Source organism: Oncorhynchus tshawytscha, linkage group LG05, assembly GCF_018296145.1.
Source record: "Oncorhynchus tshawytscha isolate Ot180627B linkage group LG05, Otsh_v2.0, whole genome shotgun sequence".
NCBI classification, from domain to species: Eukaryota; Metazoa; Chordata; class Actinopteri; order Salmoniformes; family Salmonidae; genus Oncorhynchus; species Oncorhynchus tshawytscha.
The window spans coordinates 25,730,118-25,752,709 of record NC_056433.1 but is presented as its reverse complement, the minus strand read 5'-3'; the positions used below and the strand labels follow the sequence as shown (position 1 = coordinate 25,752,709).

The following is a 22,592-nucleotide window of genomic DNA, read 5'->3' as shown; positions in this document are numbered from 1 at the left end:
TTCAGAGTTTTTCCCGGTTCTGACCTTTCTGCCTGCCCTGACCCCGAGCCTGCCTGCCGTACTGTACCTGCCTGACTCTGACCCGACTACGAACCCCTGCCTGCCCTGACCGCAAGCCTGCCGTCCTGTACCTGCCTGACTCTGACCAGATCACGAAACTCTGCCTGCCCTGACCCCGAGCCTGCCTGCCGTCCTGTACCTGCCTGACTCTGACCAGATCACGAAACTCTGCCTGCCCTGACCCCGAGCCTGCCTGCCGTCCTGTACCTGCCAGACTCTGACCAGATCACGAAACTCTGCCTGCCCTGACCTACCCTTTGTTTCTAAATAATCTGAGAACTGTACTATCCACCTCCCGTCTCTGGGACATATCCTGAGTCATGATACACAGAGTAGCAGCAGCATATGATGAGTGTAAAAGTGTGTGCGTGTGTGAGTGTGGGTGTGTGTACAGTATGTACTGTCTGTGTGTTTGTGTTGTGTCCGTATGCGTGTGTTATGTGTGTGTTTATGTAGTGTATGTGAATGTGTGTGGGTTTTGTGTGGGAATGACAATGTAGTGTATATGGTGTGTATATAAAGTCTAATGGGTGTTTATAGGGTCAGTGAAAAGAAGTCAGCGGTGATGCCGCCAGTCAAGATGCTCTTGATAGTGCAGCTGTAGAACTTTTTGAGGATCTGAGGACCTACCTTACAAGTTGTTTTCCGACCCGTGCCTCTGACTCTTTGGCAACACATTTCCCATTTTGTAGACAGTTCTGATTAAGAGGTTGTCATTTGCGTCGCTGAGCAGTGCCCAATAAATAAATAAATAAAAATGTTAGATGCTAACATTGCTAGATGCTAACATGGTAACACCCCCATCCAAAACCAAATCATTGGGCGGCAGGGTAGCCTAGTGGTTAGAGCGTTGGAAGGTTGCAAGTTCAAACCCCCGAGCTGACAAGGTACAAATCTGTCGTTCTGCCCCTGAACAGGCAGTTAACCCACTGTTCCTAGACTGTCATTGAAAATAAGAATTTGTTCTTAACTGACTTGCCTAGTTAAATAAAGGTCAAATAAAAATGTTGTCTTCTCACTTTGTGTGCACAGCTGTCTGTGTTTCACACCTGACTGTCCTAGCTAATCAGCCTCACAATATGGGCATCAAGAAGTAGAATGGACGTGTTCGTGCAAACATTGACATACATGTTCTGTTTTTATTTGGAGTGGGGTGGTGGCGTCTAAGAATTGGATTTCATTGTTTCTTGGGTACAGTTTCCTGCTGCTAAACAGGTACAGTCATTTGCCTCCTTCCTTGGGGCCTAAGGCACTCCATTTCAGTGCAAGAGGCATGAGACCCTGGTTCGATCCAGGGCTGTATCACAACCGGCCATGATCGGGAGTCCCACAGGGCGGCGCACAATTGGCCCAGCATCGTCTGGGTTTGTGGGGGGGGGGCGTCATTGTAAAATAAGAATTTGTTCTTAACTGACTTGCCTAGCTAAGCAAATACAAATTACTTGAATGCTTCTCCAATGTTATTCCCTAAGATGAAAAGTTACTATTAAAATAACTGTACTTACTGTTAATAATTGTATATGTGACGGAAAGCTCTGTAGAGATGTGGAGATATGCTCTGATGAAGGTTGACTGACCGAAAGCTTAGCCTCTATTAAAATAAATGCGCTAATTTAGACTAATTAAGGTATCTAAAAAAAAAATGCTGACATGGGCTAATTGAGTGACTGACAGTGACTGACACCATGAGGAAAACTGCTGATACACAATCAAATTTCGAAATTTCTCCTTGTTTATTCTACTATTCTGTCAACAGTATGCTGAGACCCGAGCAAGGGGGATTGATCCTGGGGCCTACAAAAGGGGGTCCGCCAATAGCCCAACCCTGGTCTAGCTACTGTATTTTCTGTCTGCTGTCGCCATCTAGAGGTGAAAGTGATTAACATGTTTTCACTAGTGACTCGTTACTTAGTAACTTATGACTCAGCAACATTCTTTTACGCTTGAGTCTGACTTGGAAAGTTGGCTATACTGACGCGGGTTGGTGCCACTGGTGGGTTTGACCATGCTGATTAGGGTATGGGTGGGGGAAAATGACAGATGACAGCAGTGCCGGGTGGGGTGTTAACAGATCCACGCCAGATCCGCTTTCTGCTATGGAATCCAAAACAAAACTCCATGTAAATGTGGGTGTGATTATCATCAAATGAATATGGGTGTTTCTCTGTCCTCTGGAATATCATCCAAATGTAGACAGAATTTGTAGACAGCCTGGTCTGTAGACAGCCCGGTCACCCTATGTAATCACTAGTGTGGAAGACTACAAGTGTACATGTGTACCGAGACTAGTTAAATGTTGGATTGAATAGTTACAGGAGGCTTAGTTTGATGAGGAGCATTTGTCTTCGGGAAAATTTAGGCACAACTATATCATTCATTCAGCACTGCAGCATCCATCACACTCAGACACACCCACAAACTGACACAGTGAATGGAGATGGTAAATAGTTGTGTTAAAAACAACTTTGTTTTCATTGTGTAACTCTAACAAGTATGTTTAGGCAACTAACTACTGTTCCTTTACTCTCAAGTTCCTCGGCATACACATCACAGACAAACTGAATTGGTCCACTCACACAGACAGCATCGTGAGGAAGGCGCAGCAGCGCCTCTTCAACCTCAGGAGGCTGAAGAAATTCGGCTTGTCACCAAAAGCACTCACAAACTTCTACAGATGCACAATCGAGAGCATCCTGGCGGGCTGTATCACCGCCTGGCATGGCAACTGCACCGCCCTCAACCGTAAGGCTCTCCAGAGGGTAGTGAGGTCTGCACAACGCATCACCGGGGGCAAACTACCTGCCCTCCAGGACACCTACACCACCCGATGCTACAGGAAGGCCATAAAGATCATCAAGGACATCAACCACCCGAGCCACTGCCTGTTCACTCCGCTGTCATCCAGAAGGCGAGGTCAGTACAGGTGCATCAAAGCTGGGACCGAGAGACTGAAAAACAGCTTCTATCTCAAGGCCATCAGACTGTTAAACAGCCACCACTAACATTGAGTGGCTACTGCCAACACACTGTCAATGACACTGACTCTACTCCAGCCACTTTAATAATGGGAATTGATGGGAAATGATGTAAATATATCACTAGCCACTTTAAACAATGCTACCTTATATAATGTTACTTACCCTACATTATTCATCTCATATGCATACGTAGATACTGTACTCTATATCATCGACTGCATCCTTATGTAATACATGTATCACTAGCCACTTTAACTATGCCACTTGGTTTACATACTCATCTCATATGTATATACTGTACTCGATATCATCTACTGTATCTTGCCTATGCTGCTCTGTACCATCACTCATTCATATATCCTTATGTACATATTCTTTATCCCCTTACACTGTGTATAAGACAGTAGTTTTTTTGGAATTGTTAGTTAGATTACTTGTTCGTTATTACTGCATTGTCGGAACTAGAAGCAGAAGCATTTCGCTACACTCGCATTAACATCTGCTAACCATGTGTATGTGACAAATAAAATTTGATTTGATTTGATTTGATTTAATCAACATACTCTAACACATACACCCCATGTGGGTATTAGACAACCTCATTCTTACCAGCTGGGTAGCGTTAACCAGTTCAGCTTGACTGAAGAGGCCCTTATTGCCAAGCCTGGACCAAAGCCTGGAAAATGTCATCTTATGTAGACTGGAATCTCATTATTCATTGAATTCATATAACACTTAATAGCATAAATCATACCATGACTTGCTGGTCCTAAACCTTCCTTTACTCTCAACATATCTCCTCCAAAGTAATGGATGCTATGGTGTAGGATTACATAAGCATAGGTAGGACACTTATTCCTTGACGAAGAAGCCAGTCTGTTCCTGTTGGCTGAAAAGTACACGTCAGCACTCAATTTGTAGGTTACTCGTACGCTATACGGCAGATATGCCACGTTCAAATGCTAATGGTAATTATGAAATTCAGAAATCTCCGACTTGCTAATAGGTTGTAGTTATACACGTGCCGCGTTTAACCAGTTAGAAAGTCGGATATATTTGAGTTTTCTAGTTCCCGACTATCACTTGAACGCTGCAATAGTTCTAAAACACCCTTACTTCCTGATAGCGGTTTACTGACACATGACACTCTGTTGGTAAGTCGACTCAACTACTGTAAATGAACTTCCTGAATGGAAACAAAGCTAATATGTCTGACAATACATTATTTCATTATCTTGTTACTTTTCTCAGGTGATACCACCGAACGCTAAACTTCTAAACTGCAATAGCAACAGATTATATCAACCGAACTGACAGATATTTGTGGCAGCAAAAGGAGTCATCATCAATAGACTTATATTTTTTCGCGTGCCAGTTTGCAACGTTCTGCGGAAACCGCTGCCTCTTGGCTCTGGGTTCCATCGAAAGTTACAATGTTGCAACTGCAAGTAGGATGAAACACACGATGTGGACGCTTTCAATAGTCAGGTGATTCAAGTCATTGTTATTGTATTCAAAGTTAGCCTTTATCGTTACGAAAATGAGGTTACGATTCTTTAAAAAGAACTTGCTCATTCTCATGGGTGTTTCTTTAATTATTGCCACTGTCATGATCATAACACGTGTATTAATTTATGATGAAGTCACGGGTGTTGTCGCTCAGGAAAACATGTTGTCCGGTGACATGGCGAAGTTTCAGTATGGTTCTGTTCCTATATTGATGAAGTCTGTTTACAATGCCAATTATCACCAATACGTTCAGAATGCGGACACGTATCCTGGGGAGCCTAAACTGGTCCTGGTTATTCAGGTTCACAACAGACCAGACTACCTCAAAATACTTATCAAGTCATTGGAAAATGCAGCTGAGGTCCACAACTTTTTGCTGATTTTCAGCCATGACTATTTTTCAGAGGAAAACAATGACATAGTGCAAGGGATAACTTTCTGCAAGGTTGTACAAATATACTTCCCCTACAGCACACAGCTCTATCCCAGTGAGTTTCCTGGGCAGGATCCACGGGACTGTCCACGAGACATATCCAAGGATGATGCTTTAAAAACAGGCTGCCTCAACGCTGAGCATCCAGATTCGTATGGCCACTATAGGGAAGCCTCCATCACACAGACCAAACACCACTGGTGGTGGAAACTTCACTTTGTGTGGGAGCGAGTGCAGGCTCTTCATGGTTACAGTGGCTTTGCAGTTTTCCTCGAGGAGGACAACTACATCTTGCCCGACCTTTACCACCTTTACAACGAGATGGTTGGATACAGGAAGAGCAGCTGCCCTGACTGTGACATGCTGGCGCTAGGCAACCACAACGGCCTGGCAGAGTTTGATAAGCTCAGCAACAAGGTGCAGACTGCCGGGTGGATGTCTACTAAGCACAACATTGGCATGGGCATTTCCAGAGAGGTGTACTACAAGCTGATGGGTTGCAATGATGACTTCTGCACCTATGATGACTACAACTGGGACTGGACCCTCCAGCACCTGTCAGGGACTTGCATCTCCAAGCCACTCAAAGTGCTGGTGGCCCAGGGATCCAGGGTTCTCCATACTGGGAACTGTGGGCTGCACCAGAACAAGGAGGCCTGTCTGCCTGAGCTGGCCCTACAGAAAGCACAGGAGTCTCTTAAGCTTGCCAAAGTCTCCCTCTTCCCTCAGTCCCTGGCCCTAACAAACACAGAGTCAATGGAGCACAAGGCTCACATGAAAAATGGCGGGTGGGGTGATATCCGTGACCATGTTCTTTGTAATAACTATGCTAAACGTCTGTGAACTAAGGGTTTCTCACTTTCATCTTTTTGATGTACTGAGGATTGAGGAAATAAGTGCCATTCATACATTGAGTTCCAAAGACCGCAGTGTGTTTTAATTGTGGTTTTTAATGAGGTCTTCCAAGGGTTAGTGAACATTTGATTAGGAATGTTTGTGTGTATGCAGCAGTGTGATTTATAGCTTGGTTGTTATTACCGAAAGTACCATGATTGCCAAATATATTTCTTTATTTTTTTTAACAGATTATGCAAGCCTATTCTTATGGACTGTAACATCGTTTGCTTTATATTTTCTAAAAATGAAGACCACATTTTTGTTGATGTAAAATGACTGTGTTAGACTTCATGAAAATAACAATGTTTCAACGCCAGCAGCTAATTATTATGGTACACATGAATTACTTCATATTGAAAATAAAACTAAATCAGAGTAATACATTCTTGGTTTCGACTACATGTTAGATCATTGCCATTTGTATACATCCTTCAGAACAAATAAGAGAGTTGAGCCATTTTCCCATTTAATGTGGTGATGCTTATCCAACTTCAGGATCTCTTACCAATTCACACAAAATCTAGAATCTAATATTTTTCCTTTAATTTGTATGTGGTGCATACGGTATAAATAGAAAAATAACAGCAACAGTCATTGTTCGGTATATAATGAACAAACCTGTGTCACTTTTATTGTACAATAGAACCTAATCTTGAAATGACTGGTTTATTGACAAATATATTAAACTATGTTCACTTTGTATCTGACTATTGGTTTTACTTGTACAATAATTACTGTACAAAGCCTACAGTATGTAATTTGTTTGACAAATGTGTCAGTACAATAACAACATGTTTTACATGGGAACAACAGGAATTTACTGATATTGGTGTTTTTTTTTTTATTGTGATGGTTAGGATTTCTTATCATTATGACCTTACAATGATCACTGACCTATTCTTGTTAGAGCAAAAGAGTGTGATGGGTCCACACTCAAATGTTGCATAAAGCTTACTTAATAAAAAATATATATGTGTTTGAACCAACCAAACTTCTGGCAGAGCGCATTCCCCTTTTGATTACAATGGCTTGTGAAAGTATTCACCCGCCTTGGTATTTTTCCTGTTGTTGCCTTAAACTGAAATTAAAATACTTTTTTTTTTTTTGGGGGAGGGAGAGGAGGTTGTATCATTTGATTGACACAACATGCCTACCACTTTGAAGATGCAAAATATATATTTTTTGGTGAAACAAACAAGAAATAAGACCAAACAGAACTTGAGCGTGCATAACTATTCACCCCCCAAAGTCAGTACATTGTAGAGCCACCTTTTGCAGCTGCAAGTCTCTTAGGGTATGTCTCTATAAGCTTGATACATCTAGCCACTGGGATTTTTGCCCATTCTTCAAGGCAAAACTGCTCCAGCTCCTTCTAGTTGGATGGGTTCCGCTGGTGTACAAAGATCTTTAAGTCATACCACAGATTATCAATTGGATTGAGGTCTGGGCTTTGACTAGGCCATTCCAAGACATTTAAATGTTTCCCCTTAAACCACTCGAGTGTTGTTTTAGCAGTATGCTGGAAGGTGGACCTCTGTCTCAGTCTCAAATCTCTGGAGGAATGAAATAGGTTTCTTTCAAGAATTTCCCTGTATTCCTTCAATTCTGACCAGTTTCCCAGTCCCTGCCGATGGGAAAAACATCCCCACAGCATGATGCTGCCACCACCATGCTTCACTGTGGGGATGTATTCTCGGGATGATGAGAGGTGTTGGGTTTGCGCCAGACATGGCGTTTTCCTCAATGGCCAAAAAGCAACATTTTAGTCTCATCTGACCAGAGTACGTCTTCCATATGTTTGGGGAGTCTCCCACATGCCTTTTGGAGAACACCACATTTTTTTCTTTAAGCAATGGCTTTTTTTCTGGTCACTCTTCCGTTAAGCCAAGCTCTGGAGTGTATGGCTTAAAGTGGTCCTATGGACAGATGCTCCACAGCAGAGATTGGACTTTTGCAGCTCCTTCAGGGTTATCTTTGGTCTCTTTGTTGCCTCTGGTTTATGCCCTCCTTGCTTGGTCAGTGAGTTTTGGTGGGCGGCCCTCTCTTGGCAGGTTTGTTGTGGTTCCATATTCTTTCCATTTTTTAAATAATAGATTTAATGGTGCTCCATGGGATGTTCAAAGTTTAGGATATTTTTTTATAACCCAACCCTGATCTGTACTTCTCCACAACTTTGTCCCTGACCTGTTTGGGGAGCTGCTTGGTCTTCATGGTGCCGCTTGCTTGGTGGTGCCGCTTGCTTGGTGGTGCCGCTTGCTTGGTGGTGCCGCTTGCTTGGTGGTGCCGCTTGCTTGGTGGTGCCGCTTGCTTGGTGGTGCCGCTTGCTTGGTGGTGCCCCTTGCTTGGTGGTGCCCCTTGCTTGGTGGTGCCCCTTGCTTGGTGGTGTTGCAGACTGAGGCCTTTCAGAACAGGTGTATATATACTGAGATCATGTGACAGATCATGTGACTCTTAGATTGCACACAGGTGGACTTTATGTAACTAATTATGTGACTTCTGAAGGTAATTGGTTGCAACAGATCTCATTTGGGGCGGCAGGGTAGCCTACTTGTTAGAGCTTTGGGCTAGTAATAGAAAGGTTGCAAGTTCAAATCCCCAAGCTGACAAGGCACAAATCTGTTGTTTTGCCCCTGAACAAGGCAGTTCCTAGGTTGTCATTGAAAATAATAATTTGTTCTTAACTGACTTGCCTAGTTAATAAAGGTTAAATCAAATTTAGGGGCTTCATAGCAAAGGGGGTGAATACATATGCACGCACCACTTTATTATTTTTTAGAACTTTTTGAAACAAGTCATTTTTTAAATTTCACTTCACCAATTTAGACTATTTTTGTGTATGTCCATTACATGAAATCCCAATGAAAATCTATTTAAATTACAGTTTATAATGCAACAAAATAGGAAAAATGCCAAGGGGGATGAATACATTTGCAAGGCACTGTAGCTATTTTAACTTTCAGCAAATATTTCCATGGGCTTCCACGATCTTCCTCTATTGGCAAACATTATTTTCACAAAATTTGCCTAAAAGGGAAATATTTGTATTTCCCTCTCCTATGCCTGTGAATTTGACAATGTACCTGTGTTTTTGAAAACCAGATGACATCATTGGATCTGTCTTTAAATAGAGGTGGAAATTTAACCTGCAGTGCTCTGACGATTTTCTCTTCAGTGGTGGAAATGTGTAGGATGCAGTTACTTTTTTTCTTATTTAAAAAAAAAACATCTGTGCCTTGTAGAGATGCCCCTTTCTGCTTCTTATATCATGTGTAGTTTAAGATTGCATATGCAATATATTATATGAATGCTGAATGCAAGTTAATGCAAAATGTTACTCACCCACTTTTTTATTATAAAGCAAAATATTTCTGAGATTTTTCATTTTACCACGATTTCTTGTTGGGTGGCTGATCCACATTCCTTTTGGGAAATTGCTTTATGAAATTATGTTCAGACAAAAAGCTTGTAGGCTATTATAGTTCTGTTATAGGCATTATAGCTGTCTATTTGCTTTCTCATCTCATCATTTAATGTTTAACAATATGGGGAAATAAAAGATGGCATTGTCAATCAGTGATACCATTCTTCAGAATGCATGGTTTGTAAATGGGCTTGGTTTGAATAACATGTCTCGATGTGAGCAAATTACTTTATGCCCAAAACTCTCCCATATTTGGTACAGCCTATAGTTTTAACTGGTTTATGATCATTTTTAACATTTTAACTTCGATTGATTAACATTACAGCTAGAGCAGAAAAACGGATCCTAGACCTGTCGCAAAAAGCAACGTATGGTCACATGACTCAATACGTTCTTTCCACTGGTCAAGAACCATTCTGTGCCTTTATTTCCGGAAGTGCATCTTCAGATTGTAAGAGTTCCCAGATCCAAGGTTCGTAAACATCACTTCCACAATATTGTACAAACTAGCTTAATGATCCATCATGAAAAATATCTGAATTTTGTGGCTTTAGATTTTCGATATTTTTAGTCAATTAGGCAAACAACAAGCTAGATGCCAATTTGTTTACATTAGCAAGCTAGCTAGCTAACGTTAGTTGGAGTTGCTGTTGTCACATTTGGAGAGAGGTTACGTAACAAACCACTTATTAATATTCATGTGTATTTATTTTTTGGTAACATTATACGAACAATGTGGTGTGTAATGTGTTTACAATAGCTATGTCGTCTTGCAATATGCTAACCCGACTAGCCTGTATGGAAACTAATGTTAGCTAGCTAACGTTACCTACGCTTAGCTATTGTAGCTAGCTAACTATTTGTGTCTCATCAAGGCACAGTCAGCAGTTAAGATACGTTTACTGTCATAACATAAGTATTTTATTTGTAGCTAATCAGGCCTTTATATGTCCAATTTATTTATTTATTAAATAGTTAATTCATGTCCCTGTGCCTCATCTAGCAGACATCCAGCTTTTACCATCCAAGCCACAGAATGACTCATTGGTTCCACCGAAACCCATTGAAAGCAACTGCACCTGTCTCCTTCAACTTCTATGGAGTTGCTGGAAGCCCATCAGCAAACAAGATATGCAAGTATGTAGACTTGGCAATTGATATCCATTCTTAGTATGGCAATTGAAAACAAGTTTGCTTACATGTATATTTTCCTCATCAGTGACTTGAGAACAACAAGGGCAAGACTCTTAGAGATGTTCACAGATACCACCTGCAATCCCGAAATCATGAAAAATGCCACCGATGCTTATTTCTCCCTCTTACAAGGTGAATTTGCTGTTTTGTTTGTGCCTTTTTCTCCTCTCTTTAGCCGGGCTCACTGTTTTGTTGTGTTTTTGTGTGGTCTTTTAGCTACACTCAGCTCAACATGCTTAACTATTTTCCTTTTGTTGTTATTAACAATTAGTTGGCACTCTTTTGATTGACATGACACAGGATTCATTGCATCTCTGGATGGCACCACACAAGAGAACAAGCTTCGGTTCATGCAGAACTTCAAGTGGACTGACACTTTGCAAGGAAACATCCCAAGGTAAAGGCTTCTAGCCCATAGGTGGTTTCACAGAGGTGGTTGGTTACCTCCATCAGCCCCACAGTCAGGTCTCCAGTCAACACATACATTTTTAGTTACAATAGGCTTGTCTTGCATTTCCTGCTGACCCTGTTTTATAAATGTGACGAGTGGCTCGATTCGGTCTTATGAAGCAAAATGTGAAATGTTTTTTACATTGGTTTAAAAGTAAAGACTTAGAGCTAGACAATGGTATATCAAACTCTACAGTTGAGTAACAATGTGAAAGTAATTCTGCTTTGAAAGTTGGCTCTTAAATGTTTTGGTACACCTACTTGTTAGCAATTTTTGTCATTCTTCAATAACACAAACTCCAAGCAAATCAGAGGGAGGAAAATAGGTTTATTCAAAGAGGACATTCTCCCCTGTCCTCACTGGTTCTCTCCAGTGATTCTGTCTCCAGAGCAAAGGGACAGCATGTCATTTTATAACCCATCCCTAGCCTGTGGTTGACCAATTAGAATTCCTTCCATTAAAGCTAGCCAATGGCCAAATAACAAGTATCCTATTTCAGAAGATGTCTCTGAACCATTGATCAATAATTCCCTATTACAGAAAAAACACTATTTCCCTTCATCGTTATTACTCTATTGACTTCTCGTCCTTTTGACCTCTCGTCCTCTGTCTCTGCATTCTGTATTTATCTTTGACATATTCTTACATACTGGAGAGCTTTTGTCTACACCCATTCCGCATCTTTCACACCTTAAGTTAGCCAGTTAAAATAATGATCATATAGGTGACAGCGTCTTAACTTTAGCTAATTTGTATTAATTATTACAGGAAAATAAACTCACAAGATCATTATTTACAAGTCAATTTAGAGAATTTTAGAACTTGGTCTCGTTGGCCTAACATTATATCCTCCTTTGACTTTGGTGCAGGTCATGTTGTTTTTCAAATTAAGGTCTCTGGTAAACACACACTATATCAAATAAAATTAGTGTATTTGTCACATGCATAGGATACAGAAGGTGTACACGGTACAGTGGAATGGTTACTTGCATAGTGGAGTCTTTTGTTTAGACATCTAGCTAGCTAAACAATGAACCATATCAAATCAAATTGATTTTATTGGTCACATACACATGGTTAGCAGATGTTAATGCGAGTGTAGCGAAATGCTTGTGCTTCTAGTTCCAACCGTGCAGTAATATCTAACAAGTAATACATTTCCTGGGGTAACTGTGTAAGAAATAATACATTAAAAAAACAAAATACTTCATAGTTTCCTAAGAACACAAAGCGAGGCGGCCATCTCTGTCGGCGCCAGATGTACTTGAACCATAATCCCAACTCCTAATGTAACTACCCTGCATGAATCTGCTGGTAGCTAAACTAACCAACTAGGTTCAATGTTAGCTAGCTAGCTAACATTAGGCTATGACAAGCAAGACAAATGGCTCTGCGATACAACTAATATTAATACACAGCCAGCTAGACTCTCTATACATGGATGAATGCTTCTCCCTCTCTGTCATGGATGCCATGTTTGCCCTTATTTTGAAGATGTAATCTGGAGACAAGTGTTTTATACAAAAGCCTTCTATGTTCTCTTTTTGACTCCCTCCGCATATTTGCAATCAAACGGCAGAATTCTCCATCTCCTTAGTTATCATACTCTGCTTCCACCGGATATTCCACTGATTTCAAAACTTGGTCCTCCAGGAAGTGGAGAGCATTAGCTAGCAACACTTGTGCAGTTCTGCGTGATGTCTTTTGAAAAAGCTGTGTTAGAAAGGATTACCTACACATACCAAGCAGCTCATGTTATAGACAGAAGCGTGGTACATGTCAGCATGTCCAGCCCAGCCATTATCTCAGCCAATCATGGCTAGTGGGAAGGTTCCTGTTTTTTTCCCCGTGGCTAAACCAACTAGGTTTGTAATTTAACATTTGTATTCATATTTACAGATGGCATACAAGTTTGTTATTAAGACATGAAAGTTCACATGTTCCAGAAGGCATTTCTGGCAAACACATTTTGATAGAAAATGTATGTTTACATTCAAATGCCTCTCCTGTAAAGTGACACAAGTCACACATGTGTTATTACATCATTACTCAGGTTCAACATTTGCATAGTTCTCTCACTGCAAACAGATGTCTCTGTTCATTATAGAAATACAGTCTCTCTCCAATATTGTTATTAATATCCTGTCCCATTGCCTCTTTACAGTGCCCAACAAGATGCTATTTTTGAACTGATCTCCATGGCCTACAATGTTGCAATTTGGCACACCAAGTTTGCCTCAAGACTTGCAGGAAAGGAAAAGTAAGTGTTTATTTTCTGCTTTACTAATTTATCTTACAATGCATCTGATTATGCAAATTAGGTCATTTATGACTGATGTCAATTCACACTCATTCTATTTACATATCGATATTTTAAAGGGTACACATTGACATTGTAATTTTCTTTCCTTTTCAGTGTAACAGAGGTAGATGCAAAAGATGTCCACAGGAGCCTGAAATTTGCTGCTGGGATTTTCAAACACCTCAAGGTGATAAGCTCATATCATTATTATTGTTATTATAATAATAATACATTTTATTTTAAGCACTTTTCAAGACACCCAAAGTCACTTTACATAGAGATAATCAGCAAGTTAAAAAGTACACTCTGATAAACCTAACATATGGTTCCTATATTGCCCACTTTACATTAACCTCAACACATGGTGAATAAATTACAGTATCATCAACCTGGACACAGGTTACTGGTTGTTGGTGCATGGTTGTGTTTAGCAGCAGACACATTCTCCTCTCTGGTCTCTCCTCTGTAGGAGGTCCACATCCCCCGCCTCATCACCCCAGCAGAGAAGGGCCGGGACCTGGAACCCAGAGTCATTGATACCTACATTGTCCAGTGCCAAGCAGAGGCACAGGAAGGTAGCTACACTGGACCCAATCAACTGTTCTGCATGATGACTAGGGTCGGGAGCTGACAATGTGACTTGGTCAGGAAAACTTCTCGGGCCTTAGGGGAAACTCATGTTCCCATGTATTAGTCAAATCAAGTTTTATTTGTCACATACACATGGTTAGCAGATGTTAATGCGAGTGTAGTGAAATGCTTGTGCTTCTAGTTCCGACCATGCAGTAATATCTAACAAGTAATCTAACCTAACAATTGGTGTGTATGTGAGAGAGGGAGAATAGCCTACTTATGAAAGTGTTTGCAATGAATATGATCTTAGCAATTATTAACCAATTTTTTTCTGTTTGCAGTGACGATTGCCAGAGCGATTGAGCTCAAGCATAACGCCACTCTCATTGCAGCCTTGGCCTTCGAGACGGCAAACTTCTACCAGAAAGCTGGTAAGTATTTAGGTCTGTCCTGTCACTTCATTACAAAAATGCAACAAAGTCAAGATCTTAAATTGTGTTGGAATGTCTGGATCTAACCATTGTTGGTCCTCCTGATCATTCAAATGAAGGTTATCCTCTCTGTCTTCCCAGACGGCACACTGAACACCCTGGAGCCAGAGTGCAGCAGTAAGTGGAGGAAGTACCTCCAGCTGAAACAGCACTTCTACATGTCCTATGTAAGTCATTGAGCAGTTCTAGACAGTTGAGAGAAAGTCTTCGTTTTTGTTTTTGACTGTTCTGTAAATTTCGTGGTATCCAATTGGTAATTACAGTCTTGTCTCATTGCTGCAACTCCTGTACGGACTCGGAAGAGGCGAAGGTAGAGAGCCGTGCGTCCTTCAAAACCCAACCAAGCCGCACTCCTTCTTGACACAATGTTCACTTAACCCGGAAGCCAGCCGCACCAATGTGTCGGAGGAAACACCATACACCTGGCGACTGTGTCAGCGTACACTGCGCCCAGCTTGCCACAGGAGTCGCTAGTGCGCAATGGGACAAGGACATCCCTGCCAGCCAAACCCTCCCGAACCCAGATGACGCTTGGCCAATTGTGCAATGTCCATGGGTCTCCCGGTCGTGGCCGGCTGCGACAGAGCCTGGACTTGAACCAGGAATCTCTAATGGCACAGCTAGCACTGCCTTAGATCACTGCGCCACTCGGGAGGTAAAATGTGTTTCTAATGATGCTTATGCCCTTCATTTGTCACTTTTTCAGGCATACTGCTACCACGGACAGACTCTCCTCTCTAGTGACAAGTGTGGGGAGTCAATAAGATCTCTCCAAGAGGCAGAAAAATGTTGGTATTTCTGTTCTAGAGATGATACATCATGTTTTGCCTTTTTGAAGCACTTAACAGGTGTCTCTTCATCTTAAGAAGTGTAAATATTTACAGGTCTTGCTTACTGTGTTAAGGCTACTCCAGAGCTGAGACTCTGTGCAAAGAGTACCGTCAGACCAAAGGGCCGGGTAGCACGGCCAAGCCCTCTGAGCAGCTCTTCTTCACCAAGCTGGGTGGCTTGATCAAAAATACCCTGCAGAAGTGCGAGAGAGAAAACGGATTCATGTGAGTCAACACACACACACCTCCCGAAGAACATTGATTTGTTTAGAGTAAATAACATTAAGCAATTGTAGCATTTATACGCAAATGTTTCATTTCTCCAGATACTTCCACAAGGTCCCAGCCGAGGCGCCCCAGCTGGAGCTGAAGGCCAGCTATGGCCTTGCTGAGCCAATCTCCTTTGAGTTCCCAGTGCTCAGCGAGCAATGCACCCCTGAAGTCTACGCCACCTTTGACCTCACCAAGGGGGCCAAAGACGAGAAGGTAATGCTGCTCAGCCATTTGGCACTGAAACATAACTTGATTACTATAGTTTTTGTGCTCTGATTTTGTTTTGAAGTTATGTCTTCACATATTTTGTCTTGTTACTGATAATAATCATATAAAGACACTGATAGAGTTTTGTTCATTTGCTTGTCTGGGACAAAAGGTTTCACATTTTTCCCCCTCACTATTTTGATTGCAGGCCAAACCAAAACGGGAAGAAGAGGTTATTAAGCCAATGAAGGAACCAGATTTGAAGCCTCAGAAAGATACAGGCTGCATCATCTCTTAAACAACAGGAAGACTACTCCCATACTGTACACAGGCTTAAATTCCACCTAACACAGATATGGAGTCCCATTTCCTTTCCATGAAAAGTAAACCATAGGAAAAGTCCTTGTTGTTTCTTTGATTTGTGGTAAAATGTTTTACATTATGCTGATATGCAGTGCTACCAAGCCAGACTATTCAGTCATTGAGTATAAAATGGCCTCTGAGAAAAGGTTATTGGTGATGGGGGGGATAACATAATAGATATGGGAGTAGAAATGTTAATCAACAAGGAACAAAAGAAAAGCATGGATTTATTCATGCATTGGCTTGTTTTACATGTAGTGTTTTATGGTCAGTGATTTACGGTAGCATCTGTTGTACTTAATTTTATACGTAGCTGTTTTCACATTTTTTGGGACAAAATATTATTGGGTCAGACTTACAGCTGAATTGTTCTCTCACTAGTGCTGTTGGGGATTTTGTTAAAAGCCCCCGTCATATTGGATCTTTATTTATTACTCATTTAAGAAACTGACAAATCGTATAGTAAGAACTTAACACTCCATGATGAATATCTAATCATTTGAGCAAATCATATGTTTTCATTTATTTTATTTTTCTGTCTCTGCGATTCTCTAATCAGTTTTCTTAACTGAAAGGACACTCCTGTACATACAGAGACTATTCATACTCTCTCAAGACTCTCCATTGCTGGGTAGGGCCTGTATTTATTATAGTAACCATTGTGAAATATTCCCCTCTTTTTATTAGAGATTTGAGGACAAGGCGGTGCTTGTCTTGGGTCATAATAACCATAGCAAGGCCAACTGTTCAGCAGGAACATGGAACAACATCTGGGAAGCAGTCAGGAGAGCGCAATGTGCTGAATGTTGCAGATAATAAATGTAATTTAAAAAGCTGATATGAGCATGCCTGTTCTACTCAAAATATTTCTCTGAACGTTCCATAACATTGTACCCTGCGGATCTTCCTGTGATCTCCAAAAACTGTTTTAAATAACCCAGACTAGTGGCCATGGTTGCTGTTAAGTCTGATTGATGAGCGCAGGAACAATAGAATAATGGTTAATGAAATTCAAATATGATGTCAATCAACCTGCTCAAACCATTTCAGTGAAGGGAATAATGTACTTTGGCACATGGTTTTACACTATGTACGGAAATCTATCAAATTCATTTACTCAGTTTTATTTTCTGTAAATGACTGATATACTCCATATGTATGCATTACTATAGCTTTCAGAGTACTGATTCACCATCATTTCCTAACAGTTTTTTAGAACTAATGACAACTAGCCTCTACTAAGGTAGTACAATAGGGGGACAAGTAACCACTAGTATAGTATACTAATTTGCCAATCAAGGAAGACAATTTGGCATTCTTTCTGTGCAACCTCAGAGCCCATTTGAATGGCTTTACATTTGAAATCTTATTAGTCACACCGATGTCAGACCTCAGTGTAGATGTACTGTATCCAGCTCTAAATTAGAATGAAAATAACACAGACTATATATTATCTTTACAAGCCCTTTTTATTCTTGGAACAATGGATTTTCACAATCAAGGACCAATTGTATTTATTTTAATGAACACGTCATTTGCTGTATCATAATGTATACACCAGTCTAACATTACTCTTCTTCGAATGGTGTCCTTCATTGAAAATGTGTTTCAAATGGAAATAAAAACATCAAGAAACCTGAATTACTATTTTATGCTAAGTTCAAACATTACATTTCCTGGTGCGTGTTGTAGTTAGGGTTGCAAAATTTCAGGAACTTTCAAAATCCCTGGTTTTCCTGAAATCCCAGCCTTAGATAGACATCACATAATTGTATGTCCCATTATGGTGTATGTGAGGGCATGGGCAGTGCCATTGAGGCTATCTCCATTTGAAGTAGTCAAGTTTGTTCTACTTTTATGGGTTAGCAAACAAACTGCCACCTGTAGTGTTGCTTGAACAGGTATAAAGACAAGGTTGGTGATTTACTGCCACCTATATTTATTGAATGTTTGCTCAAGAGTACAATTCATTGGTTGATCACTCCTCGTGTGATCCTTCCTTAAACCATAGGATGTCCCACTCAGTTGACTACCTCAAAATGGTGAAAGTCCTCAATGGCTCTGCCCATGCAAAAACAATGGCTTTTGGGCACTAGCATCCTCTTTCTATGTCTATGGTTAGTATCATTAGCCAGAGGAACAACAGTACTGCATATAACAGTTATCAATAAACCTTGACATTTGAAAAAGCCCAACCCTCAGTCTTAGAAGGAACTGAAATGAGTAGCCTGTCATCCAAAGGCAGCGTCTGACTTGTGTACACAGTAATCATGACTCAAATGTGTGTTTCTGGTGTGTATCAGGTTTCAAAACTAACGAAGGACTCGGTATCTTGCTTTTTTCTTTTGCATTGATTGACCATTCCAGTAGCATCAAAGTGGAGGAAATGTATTTACTCTGAGCTGAGAAAACATTTATACTCTACAGACAGCAGCACAAGGAAAGGAAAACATTTTCTTCAGTGAAGAATGAGCGAAAGTTTCAAGGAAGTAAGTGCTTTTCATATGAATGCTAAAGGGTTGACCTGTCGGAGGGTTACAGACTTTTCTTTATAATTACTTTTTCAGTATCTCAATTCAGAGCTACTTTTATGTTTGCTACCTGTATGGATCATGCTAATAGCTCTTTAAAGCTAGAATCTGCAGTTGCTACATCAATTTTTGTATTTATAGATGTATGATATATACTCATTGAATATAACGTTTACATGCCTCATGACCTTAGTTGAACTGTCATACCCTATCAGAATCAAAAATGTAAGCTTGTTAATGTAAACAAACACTGTATAGCCTCAAAACATGGTTAAAACTATCATATCGATATCATGGGTGCATCCATAGAGCTATGTTTTTGAGTGGTTGCATTTTTCTAGGCCCTTCCCCCAGCTTTTTACCAAAACAGAGGTGGGGTATCCACTTTGTTATTGTTTCAACTGCAGATTCTAGCTTTAAGACTATCCCTTGACTAATAGATGGCGCCACTGGAAATTGCTAACCATAAGTGAATGTAGTACGCACACAGACACCATTATCAACACAACCACAGACCTTATATGAATTGTTTATGCAGAACAGGGGTATTCGAGAGGATATGGAGTAATTCACAGTGTGTCTCTCAGGGCCCTGACATTCAGGGAACACAGTTCAGGGGTCCTTCTCTGTCCCAGCAGAGGAGGGTCATCCATTTCTCCAGCGGTGAGACTCTAGAGGAAGATAACAGTGAGGAAGAGGAGGATACATCACATGAGCAGGTGTTTAGGGAGCCTGAAGACATGGTATGGAAGTATTCAAACAGATAAGATTTAGATTCTTAGTAGAAATACTTTTTTGTCCATTAGTCATCTAAATGTAGCACTAACCTGTGTGTTTTAGCTTAAACTTCCGTGGAGAGCATATACTTGGTCTCTGGGCAGGAAGTCATTGCGCAGTAAGTTGCATTCCATTCCAGTGTGCTCTTGAAACATTAAAATTCAGCAAGGCAGTGTACTCCATATAATTCAGTCAATGTATAGAAATACTGCTTTACCACTGTATGTACAATAAATACATTTTGAAAAGATCTTACAAAAAGTATTTTTGTCTTCAGCTTGTGATTTTCTTGGGGAAAAACTGGCTGGTCTACTTGGCCTTAACACTGCCAAATACCAGTATGCTGTAGACGAATATCAACGTTCCATTAAGGTAAGGTAGTTGTACACATAACATAACACATCACATAGTCTTTCTTGACCACATAGGGCCAGGCATGAGTTTTTCCTGACAATGTGAGCTGACCAGGTACAATTGGCATTAGGCCCAACAGTTGTTCCTGTTCTGGTCAAGTGGCCAGGAAAATCTCCTAGACCTACATATAAAGCCTGCACGACATATTCAGAAATGTAAGCCACATATGAATGTTTCCATTCATCAGTCATTTTTAGCTCTTGATTAGACATATCAACTCTAATAATTTAGCAATCAAACTCAGACAAAACTCAATTCTGTCTGAGTTTCTAAACATAATTGAAACATTGGTAACCCAACAGTTTTTATCACTTCTAGACCACAGCCAGTAAAGAAACGGAATGCTCTTATGAGGAAGGAACAGAGAGAATTCACCTTTCTTCAAGGATGAGCAGTGAATATGGGGCCACAAGCTCCCACAGACCCCCTGCTGGTTCTCAAGCCTCCCAGAACATTGAGCACAGAACTACAGGATCCCACAACAAGGGCTATCAAAATGATAATGAGCACTGAGAAAGAACTAGCTATTATGAATTAAACATATTAACATGTGTTAAGAAAGCTAATATTCATGTTGATGATTGTATTTTTTGCTGTTCCTCTCGCTATGGTTTCTACCAAACCAGGGTTCAAATACATGTATATTTGATATTTAAAATACTTGTTTCTGTGTATTTGAGTATTGCCCAAAACCAGTACTTTTATACTCCTGAGACCCAGTAATACATTTTTGTCCTCTCTAGTGGACATCAGTTCTTGGTCCATATCACCGAGGCCATACAAGCCACTGTATTAAGTCCTGTTGTCCCTCTGAGAGGACATTCTGGGCTTTTCGATGATATCACGCATAGTAGCAACACAACATGACGACAACCATGTATGGCGCTGTGTGGGCGAGCGGTTTGCTGATGTCAACATTGTGAACAGAGTACCCCATGGTGGCGGTGGAGTTATGGTATGGGCAGGCATAAGCTACGGACAATGAACACAATCGCATTTTATCGATTGCAATTTGGATGCACAGAGATACCGTGACGAGATTCTGAGGCCCACTGTCGTGCCGTTCATCTGCCGCCATCAACTCATGTTTCAGCATGATAATGCACGGCCCCATGTCGCAAGGACCTGCATACAATTCCTGGAAGCTGAAAATTTCCCAGTTCTTCCATGGCCTGCATACTTACCAGACATGTCACCCATTGAGCATTTTTGGGATGCTCTGGATCAACGTGTACGATAGCGTGTTCCAGTTTCCGCCAATATCCAGCAAGTTCACACAGCCATTGAAGTGGGACAACATTCCACAGGCCACAATCAACAGCCTGATCAACTCTGTGTGAATGAGATGTGTTACGCTGCATGAGGCAAATGGTGGTCACACCAGATACTGACTGGTTTTCTGATCCACGTCCCTACCTTTAAAAAAAAGGTTTCTGTGACCAACAGATGCATATCTGTATTCCCAGTCATGTTAAATCCATAGATTAGGGCCTAATTAATTAATTTAAATTGACTGATTTCTTTATATGACCTATAACTCAGAAAAATCATTGAAATTGTTGCATGTTGTGTTTATATTTTTGTTCAGTGTATATATATAATATATCTCTTATTTTTTCTCCCAGCTCTCAGAAGGTTATTTTAGTATTTGAATGGTTGTTTGACAAAACAAACAAATAGTCTTCCAAATTGTATTTGGAAGCACTGTATTTTCAAATACTTATTTCAAATAACTGGGTTAAATTCATGGGAGTCAGAATTTGATCATTTTCAAATACTTTCCAAAATTAAACGACTTGTTTTTTCAAATAAAAGTGATATGAATAATTGTTTTGAAATGTATTGAAAAGTAATTTAAATACCTGAAATAGCATTTGACCTATTGCACTTTATCTGTCTATGTTAATAAAATGCTGGATTTGAAAAAAAAAGGCATTTCCCATGCATCCCTTCAATTTGATTGAATTTCTGACAAAATACGTTTGTACAGTATGCGAGCAAATGTCAGACATATTTTGTAGAGCATAGCTAGTTGCTACATATGACTGACTACCTTCAGGACAGGGCCAAAATAATTCGACGAGGATGGGATTCGAACCCACGCGTGCAGAGCACAATGGATTAGCAGTCCATCGCCTTAACCACTCGGCCACCTCGTCGTTCTACCCAATGCTAAACAGTTAGCTTTATCAAACGAAGCTACATATGTTTTCACAACATATAACGTTGAATTTCAGAATCGTTCTGATTTGTATAAATAAAATGTATACATTTTAGCTAGCTACATCTGTCTTAATCATTCCATTGTGGTAGATAGCTAATGTTAGCCAGTTATAATTTTTAAACTGGACCTATCAGCGTAAGAAAACACTGGCGCATTCTGAATTCAACAAATATCCAGTAGCAGCAGCGAATGCTTTGAAAGCCAATATGCAAATGATTAACAGAGTAATTTAGTCTGTTTCGGATTATCGTGAGTTGTATAACATAACTTTAAACTCTTACAAGGACTCACAGAGAAAGGCAAGGGCACGGAGAGCTGTAACTCTGCAAGTGGAAATGCCTGGTAAGGACAGCTTGCTGCTAGCAAGATAACCTTAACTAGCTAACTCGTAAGGGTGAGGACTAGATGGTATATAACTACGAAGATAATGGACTTTTCGTAGCAGGTTAGGATAATTAGGTTAAGGGTAGGACAATTGTTAGGTTTAGTGATAATTAAAATGCAGAAATTCTCCCGAAACGACATTTTCTTTTTAAGATTTAGACGGTATTTGCGTCACTTCCGTCCGTAGCAGTATAGCATTTAGCCACAACCGCAAGTAAACTAGCCAACTTGCTAGCTACCTGCTTGAGCTGTGTTGTTGACCAATTACACAACTTTCCCT

The 22,592-nt window shown here is 40.5% G+C and overlaps 3 protein-coding genes and 1 non-coding gene across 6 annotated transcripts; 3 read left to right on the top strand and 1 right to left on the bottom strand.

The window, feature by feature from the left end:
* The first annotated feature begins 4,083 nt into the window (after positions 1–4,083).
* On the top strand, positions 4,084–6,577 carry LOC112250375 (alpha-1,6-mannosyl-glycoprotein 2-beta-N-acetylglucosaminyltransferase). The gene is made up of 2 exons (XM_024420462.1): positions 4,084–4,192; positions 4,290–6,577. The coding sequence occupies exon 2, from the start codon at positions 4,579–4,581 to the stop codon at positions 5,821–5,823; it is 1,245 nt and encodes a 414-aa protein (XP_024276230.1). The 5' UTR covers positions 4,084–4,192; positions 4,290–4,578; the 3' UTR covers positions 5,824–6,577.
* Positions 6,578–9,632: 3,055 nt separating this feature from the next.
* Positions 9,633–17,623, top strand: brox (BRO1 domain and CAAX motif containing). Of its 2 annotated transcripts, none has more exons than XM_024420464.2 (13): positions 9,633–9,770; positions 10,302–10,435; positions 10,518–10,624; positions 10,793–10,889; positions 13,108–13,203; positions 13,360–13,432; positions 13,715–13,820; positions 14,160–14,249; positions 14,391–14,476; positions 15,016–15,097; positions 15,214–15,364; positions 15,466–15,625; positions 15,828–17,623. In XM_024420464.2, the coding sequence occupies exons 2-13, from the start codon at positions 10,335–10,337 to the stop codon at positions 15,915–15,917; spliced, it is 1,239 nt and encodes a 412-aa protein (XP_024276232.1). In that variant the 5' UTR covers positions 9,633–9,770; positions 10,302–10,334; the 3' UTR covers positions 15,918–17,623. The 2 variants fall into 2 exon arrangements, with proteins under 2 accessions (XP_024276232.1, XP_024276233.1); XM_024420465.1 differs by having other exon boundaries at positions 9,684–9,770; positions 10,305–10,435.
* A 211-nt stretch (positions 17,624–17,834) lies between these two features.
* LOC112250377 (protein FAM177A1) lies at positions 17,835–20,362 on the top strand. 2 transcript variants are annotated; one of them, XM_024420467.2, is made up of 5 exons: positions 17,835–18,471; positions 19,152–19,256; positions 19,354–19,408; positions 19,568–19,662; positions 20,023–20,362. In XM_024420467.2, exons 1-5 carry the CDS (start codon positions 18,451–18,453, stop codon positions 20,215–20,217), a joined length of 471 nt encoding a protein of 156 aa, XP_024276235.1. In that variant the 5' UTR covers positions 17,835–18,450; the 3' UTR covers positions 20,218–20,362. The 2 variants fall into 2 exon arrangements, with proteins under 2 accessions (XP_024276235.1, XP_024276234.1); XM_024420466.2 differs by having other exon boundaries at positions 17,844–18,471; positions 19,101–19,256.
* Positions 20,363–21,781: 1,419 nt separating this feature from the next.
* Positions 21,782–21,863, bottom strand: trnas-gcu. The gene has a single exon. It is a non-coding gene; the product is annotated as a tRNA-Ser (tRNA).
* Positions 21,864–22,592: the final 729 nt, after the last annotated feature.

What these genes read in the sequence shown, in the direction of transcription:
- LOC112250375 (XM_024420462.1), top strand. Translation starts at nt 4,579, where the DNA reads ATGAGGTTACGATTCTTTAAAAAGAACTTGCTCATTCTCATGGGTGTT.
- brox (XM_024420464.2), top strand. Translation starts at nt 10,335, where the DNA reads ATGACTCATTGGTTCCACCGAAACCCATTGAAAGCAACTGCACCTGTC. An exon ending in TCAGCAAACAAGATATGCAA is followed by an intron (nt 10,436 to 10,517) that starts GTATGTAGACTT and finishes TTTCCTCATCAG; the next exon opens with TGACTTGAGAACAACAAGGG. An exon ending in AGACTTGCAGGAAAGGAAAA is followed by an intron (nt 13,204 to 13,359) that starts GTAAGTGTTTAT and finishes TTTCCTTTTCAG; the next exon opens with TGTAACAGAGGTAGATGCAA.
- LOC112250377 (XM_024420466.2), top strand. Translation starts at nt 18,451, where the DNA reads ATGAGCGAAAGTTTCAAGGAA. An exon ending in TGAGCGAAAGTTTCAAGGAA is followed by an intron (nt 18,472 to 19,100) that starts GTAAGTGCTTTT and finishes TGTGTCTCTCAG; the next exon opens with GGCCCTGACATTCAGGGAAC. An exon ending in AATATCAACGTTCCATTAAG is followed by an intron (nt 19,663 to 20,022) that starts GTAAGGTAGTTG and finishes TATCACTTCTAG; the next exon opens with ACCACAGCCAGTAAAGAAAC.